Genomic DNA, 12,152 nt, shown 5'->3' with positions numbered 1-12,152 from the left:
TCTGAATTCTAGGAGTAAACACACGACAGCATTCTCATTTGGAGAGTCTTTGGAGAGTAATGTGAGCCGTATTCCCCACAGTCCCACTTTAATTTCTCTGTGGAAAATTGTGACGTCTGCCTGCTAGGATTTTTTTTGCCAGAGAAATTGTTTGCATTTCTCCTGATACCAGTGGTAGGCCTTTAAGAAACAACCAGAAAAGGAGCACTGGGAGAGAGTTAACCATTTTAAATAACCAAAGTGTGTCTTTGTAAAGGCTCATTACAAAATAATAGAAGGTAATTACTCTCACATTCCAAAGCAAAAGGCCAGACCACAAAAGCAGAACTTGCAAAGGAAGAGACAACAATGAATTGTGTTGTCCTTAACTGAACTCTCCCTCTCTAGCCTTGGAAAGTGGTTAGAGGCTCAGAGTCTAGAGACCAGGTATCAGAGAGACTTTGAGACATTGGGACTGATCTGTGGGAAGAAAAGAATCACATTGTTTTCCGATCGTATCTAAGGTCTACTGTGTCCAATTTAACAGTTAAATATACAAGTTTAAACAAAACAGAACCTAATATAATTACAAAAGCTGCTCTGAGATATAGGCAAATTATATTTAATCTGAATTATGGAATATAAGTTTTTCACTTTTGTGGATCATCTATGACCCATTTAAAATAATTTCTTAAATTTACATACCATGTGTTCACTTTAAAAATATATTTAAAAGCTATCTCATTGCATCTTCACAAACAACAGTATATCTCTGAGCTGATGTTATAATCTGATTATTTAGCGACTAAAATGAAGCCTCTGAGGACGCCAGCAAATCGCCCAGACTTGGTGGTGAGCAGTAGACACATCAAGGAGTGAGTGCGGGGTTTCTGCCCAAACTTTCACTAGGCTGGGTTTCCCTATTTCCACCTCCGTGTGCACAAATTGATTCATTTATTTGTCCATTCATTTATTCACCTATTTTTTTTCCACTATAAAGTTATCAAGCATCGACTCTGTGCCAATGAGGGAGATTGCTATTAATCACAAAAGTTAAAAATGTACGTTTAAAGTCAAGGAACATATAGCAAGGACTCATGGACAAAAACCAAAGGGGAAGAGCTGAGGGAAGGAGGGAGGGAGGGGGCAAGGGAAAGTGGTGGGGGGTAGGCAGAGACAAATGTATTTGAAAAAATAAATAAATTAATTAAAAAAAAACAAAAATAATGTAGATACAAAGACATCTCTATTAATAATTCAGGTTCAGGAGTTCTGGGCAGGGCCTAGAAATCTATACTTACAACTTTCCAGTGTGAAATATGCAAACAAAAATTGAACATGATACCTATGTATAATTCAAAAAATTATAATAAAATGAACACTCATATACCAAAAAAATAAATAAATAAAATTGATATTTTAATTTAATCCGAAAAAAAGAAAAAGTACGTTTCCTTAGTCACAAAAACCCGCAGGGAAAATGGCCCCTCACTCCCTCTCGAGCCTGTTACAGGACGTCTTGATGACACAGGAGCTTCGATTTAGGTAAATTAGAGAAATAAGAACGAAGGGAGGGGACCCAGGGGGCCATGGCCTGTGACACCGGGGTGCCCGGGCGAGTGGCTGGCGGGAGGGCAGAGGGCAGGGGCTTTGGCCAGGGAGGAGGCCGAGAGCCCGACAAGGGACAGGCTGAGCCAGCCACATCGGTGATGTGGGTCTCACCTGAAAATGACAGGAACCACTTAAGGAATTCGAACTCCTGGGATTTTAAATTCAGGAATTGAATTTACAAGGTCAGTTAATGTACTACCGTCCTAAACCCAAGGAAACAATTAAAAAGATAATATGCTGACCCAAACAACTGCCTCGTAAACCCAAAGAAGAGATGTTTTCTCCACTCTTTAGCCGTGAAATTTCTCTGTTCCTGTCACTGAGAGATGTGTACAGCTGAGTTTCTGATAGATGTAAACATTAATCCTCAAGCACCTGAGAGCAACCGTGTTACATGCGGTTGTTTTTTTCCCCCTAAAACATAGCGACACAATACAGACTTGTTCTTTGGTTCAGTTAGTTGCTCATTCAGCAAACCTATAAGAACACTTGATTAAACAGCTCACTGTGAGATGACAGATGACCTTTGCCCAGATAAGCCTACCTGCCTATGGTGGTACCTGATCCCCCCTCTGGAGCACATTTTTGCCTCTGATTCAGTAAGACAGGATTGGACTTGGTTATCCAGTAGTTTGTAGGCTTTTCTCTAAACCACGTATATTCTTATTCCGTTTTTTTTTTTTTTTTCCTTAGCAAGATGATATTTTACAGTTATGAGGGATGTCTGGAGTCAAAGAATTTGGTGATATTAACGTGTGTGTGTGTGTGTGTGTGTGTGTGTGTGTGTGTGTGAAACTATCGATGGGTTTTAAGTTAAGATCTTATGTGATCAGATTTCCAAAGTTAGCTAAGTTAAATTTGATTTCTATTAAACATATGCATAGACCATTACATTGTATATTATACAGATACCCTGAAAACTACTGGGAAAAAATACAACTTGACAGTAACTAATTTCATTCATAGTAGGGAAATTCCAATTTCCAACTATTCTCTGATTCTACTGGGGAAAAAAATAATTGGCCAGGCATAAAATTTAGATCATGTGGAAGGTGTGTGTTTTCACTTTACTCACCTGTCCACAAATCAGCCAGGTTTGAAAACATGATAACAATATGTTGGCATGAGTTTTGACCGTCCTGCCAGCTTCCCGTCTTTCACTGCAGGGAAGGCGCCCCACACTCTGCCCTCTCTCAGCCGAATTCACCCTGACAATGCTCCTAGTCGGCGGTAGTTGGCTTTCTTTGGAAAGGCCTTGTGGGTACCCCGCACTAACTGTGTTCACAATGAATGCCCATTCTGTTTCTATGAAAAGCCGTTGAAGACATTACCAAAAAGCAAAGAAAAGAATAAAAAGGAGAGATTCTTTCTGACTTAGGCTGGGCTTTTACAAAGACTAGTTCCAGAAGCTTTGTAAACTGACCAGGATACAAGTCAAATAATATTTGTACTGCCATCTACTGTCCAAAAAAGGCACTGCAATTTCCCCTCTATATTTTTTATAGTGTTAAATTCAATTGAAGCCTAGTCAGTGTATTTTTCCAATGTATTGGAAACTTGAAAAAGTTAAAGAAATGGGGGAAAGTTATTTATATTAATAATAATGTACAAATAATTTATCTGTTATAATGGATTTATAGTCTTTAAACTATGGCTTAAAATAATTCATTCAATAAACACTTTTAAGTCCTTTTCAGAAATCAAGTTACTCAGAAAATACAGAAGGGAAGGAGATAGGCGCGATTCTGTCCTCGCAGAATACAGTTTAGTAAAGGAGGGAGGAGAAGGATGGGGGAAGAGACAAATACACCACGCAAAGTATAGTGTCCCGTGAAAACCCCAGAGTAAGAGAAGGCGTGGAGCTTTCCGAGGATTTAACACTGCACGACAGGGGCGAGGCTGCTGATGAGGCTGGTTGTGTTGGCTGAGCCCTGCACGCCACTGAGAGAAAGCAGTTTAGACTTTGTTATATTACAAGTAGTGGAGCTGAAAGATGGATGTTGCCTTTAAATAATAAAATCAGCTAACCTTTCTAGAGACCTTGCAAGTCACTTATAACATGAGGTACAACCTGAACCTTAGCGAGATCAAGCAAATTGCTTGTTGTCGTTCAACTAGTAAGTGATGGGAATTTAACAGCTCTTGTGAAAACCTCCAAAAAATAAAAAGTATGAAGGCAGTTCTCATTGACTGACCTGGGTCACATGTTCAGTCCCGAACCAATCAATGGGACCAATGGGATAGAGTGATTGGACAGATCCTAGTCACATGGCCACTTCTGGAGCTGGAGTTGGAGGCAGCCCCTACTATGGAAACATAAGAACTGAGATTATTAGTGATACTTTTCTCTAAAGGAAATTCAAACTACTATTCCAGAATAAGAATAAGTGGATTCTGGACAGGCAAAAATGAAAGATGGTCATTACCCCTCCTGAATTTTACTTTTAAAATAAATCTTTGTGACTTTTAACTGCTTACAAGCAAAACTTTACCCAGAGTTTTAGCAAATAGCAAACTTGAGTTATACAAGAGCCTATTGACATTGTAACAAAATTAAAGCACAAAAAGCAGACCAGAAAGGAAGAGTAAAAGCAGTAACCTCAGTGCACTAGCTCATGACCAACCAGGAATGTTTTTGAGGTGAATTCAACTATTCCACCAGGTATCCTTTATGAACATTAAAAAATCAGCAAGTGAACTTTGGTGCTTGCTTCTTATTATAAATGTTGAAAAGGTGCCTTGAGAATTTGGATGGCTTTCCTCAGGTCTCACAAGTAGGTAGTAGCCTTTCTTGGACATTGCTGTAGTTGTTTTAGGGAAAAATTCCCTAACTGGTGGTTCCCCAGTTCCTTGGAGTTTTCAACATGGTATTTTCCTGTTTCAGTTTTTTTTAAAGTATTCTGCTGGCAAATTAACTGTGTAAAACATTACCTTTTTCAGAGAACTGTTGGGAACTCCGAGTTTATAAATAAGCAGTCCTCAAATTCTTCAGTCTTAGGAATCTCTTATGTTCTTAAAAATTATAGAGAACCCCAAAAGCTTTCCTTTATGCAGGTTAAGAATAATAATATTTATCATATTAGAAATTAAAGTTGAGAATTAAAAATTATTCATTAAAAGTAAAGCCATTATATATTAACATAAATAACATCTTTTATTTACAGAAAACTCTATATTTTCCAAAAGTACAAAAAATGGTAAGCAGATTGACATCACTTTACATTTTTGCACATTTAATGTCTGATTTGATGGAACATAGGTCCCCATATCTACTTTAGATTCAATCCGTTGTGATATATTGCTTTAGTTAAAATATGTGGAGAAAGTCTGGCTTCATGCATATGTGTAGTTGAAAAGGAAGGAATATTTTAATAGCTCTGTCATATAATTGTAGATATCATTCTTTAATACCCTTCTAAAATCAACAAGTAACAGTTTCATAAAAGTTACATATCAATAAACTCATCATGCTCCGTTACATTAAAATACATCAGTCTATCTTGAACTTTAAGTGGCTCTTTTACCCATGCATGATTTATAACATCATGCTTTTAGAAAATATTGGCTCACTAAGTCATGCAAATCTTCCATATGTTGACACATTGTTTTATAAAAACCAATACAGCACACTCATTAATATCACACTGATCTCATAAGAAAAGTCCTTTTTAGTGTTAGGATGCTGTCGAGCTTACAATGGTGGGTGCAATTTTGTCAAAATTTTAATTTTCGCTTGAAAGCTCAAATTTATCATTGTCAACAAAGATTGTCAATTGTCCTCCTTAAAGCAATAGGCTCTCATTTTTTTCCAGAAAATGATGGTTCTCGTTAAAAGCTAAAGCCTGAAGTTCCTTCCCCTGGCTCCCTGTGACAATGGCTCTGCACTCCCCGCCTCTGCAGACAGGGGGCTCCTGCCTCACAGAGGGGCTCGGGATGCTCAGGGCTGAAGGCGAATGGATGGTGGGCCTGCCCAGGGAGGGGCTCAGGCCCAGCACTTCCCAGGTGGTCTCCCCACATTAGATCCCATCCCCGCTGCAGTGAGTGTCGCAAGTCTGCCGACCACCGGAGAAAACAGTAACGTTTCTGATTTGTGAATTGGGAGCATTTATAGCCAACTCTGTAATTCCAAAGAGTGTCTTTGGGATTAGAGACAATTTAAGCATAGTTCACACAGAAGCTGGAATGTACCAGGAACTCCAAACTAACACTTAAAAGATTGTAATAAAAGCAAAGCTTTTTTTTATGCCTTCTTTTCCTCTCTATCAAATAACGAAGTATATCTGAGAATCAATATTCTCTGTGTACTCTAAATTCTATGTATAAAGTGACCTCTTTCCATCTCCAAATTCTAATTTTCGAAGTATCTTGGCAATGGCTTGGGCAGCTATTTGGGCTCCATACACAAAGGAAGAGTTTAGGACAATGCTTTTAATTTTGGAAAATACTACCATTATGAAAAAGTGCAAAAGTCTTAGAAGGTGGTTATAAAATTTAAAACAAGCTGAGATGAGAGAAAAGTTACACTGAAAACGTAGTGAAAGCAGTCAGCACAAGTACAATGATATAGACTTCAAAATAAGAAAGATAGCCTTGGCTGGTGTGGCTCAGTGGATTGAGTGCCGACCTGCAAACCAGAGGGGTCACTGTTTCAATTTCCAGTGAAGGGCACGTGGCTGAGTTGAGAACCAGGTCGCCAGCAGAGGGCGCGCGAGAGGCAACCACATATTAATGTTTTGCTCCCTCCCTCCTTTTCCCTGTCTCTAAAAATAAATAAAATATTTTTTAAAAAATAAGACGAAAGAGGAGGAAGAGAGGAAGGAAGGGAGGGGGGGAAGAAGAGTAAAATTTGGCTATGGTGAAGAAGACATTTTAGAAGTTATGAACCCTATGGACCAAAGCTGAACATAAAGCACCAAAAATTGTCACTTGCTTCTTCCCCTAATGGGGTGTTGTCACCCCAGTAGTCACTCTATAGAAACTAATCCAAATTTGGGTAAATGTACAAGGGAACAAGGCCTCGGCCTCTGTGATTTGTTCTTCATTCCCAGAAGCTCATCTTCAAATAAAGAGCCTGTTTCAGAGCCAACTCCTAGGGCGCTGTTTTGTCACCTGCCCGCGATCAGTAGTCAGCGGCCCTGTCCGGTGTGTCGAAAGCGCACTCAGCCAGACAAAGCGGAAGTCTGCTAACGACGTCATCCCTAACGACTTTGCTCCACTAACGGCCGGTCTCTCTTTGCCCCTTGTCCACAGAACCGAAAGTAAGCTGCAAACTAGGCCGGTCTGCGTCCACATCAGGTGTGCCCCCTCCGTCCGTTACTCCTCTCAGGCAAGCCAGTGACCTGCACCAGAGCCAGGTACCATCATCGTTAGCCAATCGTGATTGACTTCCTGTGATGCAACATGCCAAACGCTTCCACCTCTGTCTGTTCTGTGTTGCTGTAGACGACGTTTGCATTGCTTTCTTTTTCTCTGTGTGTATGGGCTGCGGGGGAGGAGTGTGGCAGTCTGTGTTCTCATCCAAAAAGGAGGGTCTTTCTCCCCTGCGATTGGGTGAAACTTTCTCTGCTGTTACCAAGCCGTTTGTGTCTCTGGTTTCCATCCTTCTGTAACATAAATGTAGTAAACCTGTACTATATGTATTGGCTTAGTGGTTATTTTTAAAAATCCTTTCTCTCTTCCATGTTTTGTGTACTTTTATACTGTCTCTGAAAATTTATCAACATTTGATAAATTTATCTACTTTGTTTCATGTAGATTTCCTTTTTAATGTTTTGTCTATGACACATGACTGTTGTCAATGAATTTGTACATATCTTTTAGCTCTTATCCTATTATACTGTAATATTTGTGGCCATTTTACTTTTATTTTTATTTAGCTCGGAGCATGTTTGTAAGACACTGTGAATATTGATGTCCTTATAAATATTCATATACCAACTGATTTGGATTGAACACGGCAGCTAGTCTTCTTTCTTAGGCCATAAAGACAAATTGACGTACGAGATAATCTAGATATTTACCAAAAACTGTGGATTAATAAGGCAATCTTTAAATAAATGGCATTTGCCTGTCATACCAGTAATACCAGAAATGTTCTCGAAAGGGGATGTAAGTACTCATGCATGGTAAATGAGATCTCTATTATCATCTGAAGAAAAAAGACAAAAATAAAGGCATAAGCTAAAATATCATTTAATCCTTCACAGTACAATATGCTGCTCTGATGTTCATTTGGGTACATGGTTGTGTATGGGGAATTTATTATGGGGAAAAATTACTATGTTACTCTCTGTAACTCACCCCATAGAAATTCAGTACCTTGACTTAATTTTTTGACCCTTAATTGTTACTGGTGTGAAATGGGACAATATCATCCTGAAGTGGGATCTCTCTGCCTCTTAGCTTTAATCTTTGTATTTGTAAAACCCTTATGAAATAGTGAATTATAAAACTATGGATGATACCTCCAGGAGAAACACAAAACCAAATATTAAGAATAGAGATGCTTCTGCCCTGGCCGGGTGACTTGGTTGGTTAGAACATCGTCCCATACACCAAAAGGTTGAGGGCTTGATCCCCAGTCAGGCACATACCGCAATCAGGGCACATATGAAAAGCAACTGATCAATCTCTCTCTCTCTCTTTTTCTCTCTTTCTCTCCCCCCTCCCTTTGTCTGTCTCTAAAATCAATAAAAATGTATTCTTGGGTGAAGATTTAAAAAAAGAATAGAGAAACTTCAACTGTATGTTCTCTTTAGCATTCCCGTGCTACTGTTATTACAGACGTGACTAGTTTTGCTAAGATTATGCATGCCATATTCCAGCCCTAAACCCAGTAGACCTAGAACATGTGGATTACAAGGTTTCATCTGATCAGTTGTATGTACATTTCCAAATGCTTCCATCCAGAAGTTAAGGTTTGGTGATGGGAGGAGAAAACAGTTCCAGGAAGAAGAGGGAGGGAGGTATATGTTCTGTGTGTGTGTGGGGGGGGTACCACCCATCTTAACGTGAGGAAGAGGCCCCTTTTCTACCATCCCTTGTTCAAGTGTTGAGCAAATTTTTTTGTTGTTGAGACTGTGATATTCCAGGTCCTCATCTCAGGCCTAAAGTGAGAGAATGGTCTGCATTGGGTTTGCACCTTTATACAGCTGATTTGATCATATGCTCAGGGTTATATTATATGATGGGAATGGGGAGAAAAAAGCAGAAACAGGACACACAGCCAATTGGCAAAAGCTGAACTCACTTTGTTAACACATAGCTTTCCACCACACGGGCTATGCAATAGATTTTTAAATGACTCCCTTTATTTTCATTCTGCATGGAAGTTAACCTGACAAGTATTTCCAAGTATGAAAATCCCCAATCGGGGGACGTGGAAAATGCCACTAAATTTACAGTGTAATGTCAACGACACGGTGGAGAAAGGTTCATTTGCACTACCTTCAAATTGCAAAATAAACTGGTATGTTCACAAAGATTATGTTACAAAGAAATTATAGTTATTTGTCATAAGAATGATATTTACCAAAGAGATTGGATCTAGCTCTCCCTGTGTAATGCGGAATAAATTCAAGTTACAAATGGGAATGTCAGTGGTGATGTTCATTTATTGTCATGTGTGATGGCGGAGTCGCATTAAAATAAAGCAAGTGCCGAACCAACCAACCAACCAACAAAAAGTCGTTACCTTAGGTGGGCTCTTAACAGTCCTGTCTGGTTGGCTTATAAAATGTGAGGTTTAAGTACATGGTGGAGCTCTCTATAATTAGTGCCGTATTTAAAGAAGAAACAAGATTTTGTTACTACCTTTAAATAAAAGCCAAATCCAGTAATATGTGTAAGGAAATGTGGAAATTATTTGATTTGCACTTTCATGCCAAGAATTCAGAAACTCTCAGATGACTTTTCACAACTCATTACAGCATAGGCTGAAAAATTCTGAAATATTATTTAGGCATTGTGTGCTTGTTAACTTTTGTATATTTCAAGTGGCAGAATAGTTGGGTCACCATTTAAAGGCCAGTAGTCTAATGACCGGCTTCTCCATAACTCCGATACGGAGCAGAATGAAATTAAACAGGCCATCCCTTTGCCCTCATTGCAACCCCCCATCCAAAAATCTTGCCATTTATTTCCTAGGAGTAGGAAATAGAGTATAATAAAAAAGAGGATGTTCTCTAAGAAGTCTTAAAGCCATCAACAAATAGGGGTGGGATTGGGGGCAGACGGACCGTGAAGGGGAGCTCCATCTAACTTTGCTGTCCTCTCCACACCTGCATGTGTCCCTCTCCTCTGCATGCCAGTCATCAGCTTAACCCGCCAGGGCCACAGGTAAAAGTGTGAGGTAGCTTAGGTATAGACTCCAGCATCCTTTAACACATGGAAGGGATGCACAGCTCTGTAGGGTTCTTAGATGAAGTCTGCATGATGACAGCCACGCGCCACTTGTTGTCATCTCTGTGCCAGGACCTGCTGAGGGCCTCCCCACCTCATCGGAGGTGTGCTCCACTGTTCTGTCCTACCCCATGGGTACAGGTATCATCCCACGTCACAGCTGAGGATACCAAGGGGACATTACCTGCCTTGTCCATGCTTCGTACCTATTAAATGCGAAAGTCTGCACTCTTAACTACTTTGCTGGATAAATATTGGAGATTTAGAAGAAGTAAGACTTCTATTAGAATCCTTGCTCCACTAGCCATTAGCTGTGTGACCCTGAACACATCCTTCAGCTTTTCAAAGTCTGTTTTCCTACCTGTCAAATTAGGGCAGTTTTATCTGTCTTGCATCCTTGTTGTTGAGGATTAAAGACATATGTACGTAATGTCCTGGACAGACTTTACCTACTAGAAAAATAATAGTTCTTTCTCTTTTCCCTTTTCACTTTCCCTTCTTCCAAAAATTTTACTTTCCTCTTGCTGAAAAAATCCAGAGTGGGAGGGTCCTTCCATTCAGCGGTATCCCAAAGGCAGTGGACACAGAGGGCTGGTTCCGTCTACCTGGTAACAGAGGGCTGGTTCCGTCTACCTGGTATCACTGACCTTGTATGGAATGGCTCGCTCGTGGTAATCAGAAAAAGACACACTTTTAGTCTGTTTTAGTCGTGACTTTAAATTCTCTAGACAGTGCATCTTCCTGTTCCATTATTTGAGACAGAACGGCTTCTCCACCCCATTCTGGGCACACTTGATACGATCACTTCATTAATTCCTCTCCAAATAGAAAAATTAGACACTCAGGTATTTACTGTCTCACAGGGAATCTATCGGCATGTCTTCTCACCTTGTAGATCTCACGTGCAGCTTTGAAGCAAAGTGAGTAGACACCGACTAAGCGTATCTTTTCAGAAATGCCTCCTGCTCTCTAGTGCAGCTTGCTCTCCTGTTTGAGTTACAGTGCAGAGGAGCAGCGTGAGCACGTCAGGGCTGCATGGGCAGCTGTTATGTGCCAGGGCCAGGGCCAAAGATGCAGAGACACAGGATAAGTTTGTCGACATCAGCATTTCCTTAGAGCGTCCCCAGACCCCTGTTTAAAATGCCTTGTTTTCTGATATGCACATGTGTTTACCCAGAAGTGCGTTCAGTATAATTTTATATCCGATTACATTGATTTCACTTTTCTGTTTTTGTCTTTCATTTTTATTTTTCCTCTTAAAGAAGAAGGTATTGAGGATAATGCATTCTAAATTATTATGTAAACGCGAGGCCTGAATTTGAACAACATTCAGTCTTGCCAAGTGAGTGCGTGCGAATATATGGTTATCAGCCAACACTACTTTGTATTTTCTTCTTAAGCAAAGTCAGAGTCGGTGGAATATATATGTAAAGAAATCACTTGGGCCCTCATTTATTCCTCGGCAAATGCCAAGTGTGGTCTAGTTTACGAAACTAACAACAATGTCAATATGCCTGGGAAAAGGAAGCTGAAGATTTCAACCTCATTTACTGTTTATTCCACGTGGTTTCAAGCAGGTCTTTAAAGTTTCCAATTCCATGTCAGTTGCTATCAACAATTAGAAAATAGAGACGCTGGGAGGTTGTTGGAAATATTTAGCTGCTAGATTTATTCCAAATGCCAGTATAGTTGAAAGTGAAGCTTTGTCTCTAAGTCTAGAGGTCAAGTTACCAATTTCCTGTTGTAGGTCTTGCTTGAGTTGTACATAGGTAGCTGTTGAAGACTGGTAATTCCAGTTGAGAATTTACTGAGACGGCTGTGGTCGGCTGCCAGTTATTAGCAGGAGTCCACATCTTAGAAACTTGCCACAACCAGGGGCTCTCACTTTTGAAAGCAATGTCAGCCTATGATGGCCAGCCCAGCTCAGGGAAAGTAGCGTAACTTTAGGTGGACACATACCGCCACCTAGTGTCTGAGGTGCACTTTGCAGTCTGTACGTGGATTTCAAAAATAACTTAATCTAATAAAACTGCTTTTTGACAGAAAAGATACAAGGCTTGGGATAATAAGCATAATGCTTATAGAAACCCATGACAGGTGTTCTTGGTGATATTTGTTTTGTGTTTTTCATTACTTTATTCCTGCAGTTTTAGGTTGTCTAA

General features: G+C 39.9%; 1 protein-coding gene across 1 annotated transcript in view; it reads left to right on the top strand.

Moving 5' to 3' along the window:
- NYAP2 (neuronal tyrosine-phosphorylated phosphoinositide-3-kinase adaptor 2) overlaps positions 1 to 12,152 on the top strand; it is a 200,448-nt gene that overhangs the window by 163,942 nt on the left and 24,354 nt on the right. The window contains exon 6 of the mRNA XM_054586117.1: positions 6,841 to 6,944. Within this exon, the coding sequence (XP_054442092.1) occupies positions 6,841 to 6,944 (104 nt within the window). The remainder of the gene's footprint in view (positions 1 to 6,840; positions 6,945 to 12,152) is intronic.

Source organism: Pteronotus mesoamericanus, unplaced genomic scaffold, assembly GCF_021234165.1.
Source record: "Pteronotus mesoamericanus isolate MK-2021 breed Mesoamerican mustached bat unplaced genomic scaffold, CSHL_Meso_final contig_90, whole genome shotgun sequence".
Taxonomy (NCBI): Eukaryota; Metazoa; Chordata; class Mammalia; order Chiroptera; family Mormoopidae; genus Pteronotus; species Pteronotus mesoamericanus.
This window is presented reverse-complemented; position numbering and strand designations above follow the sequence as displayed.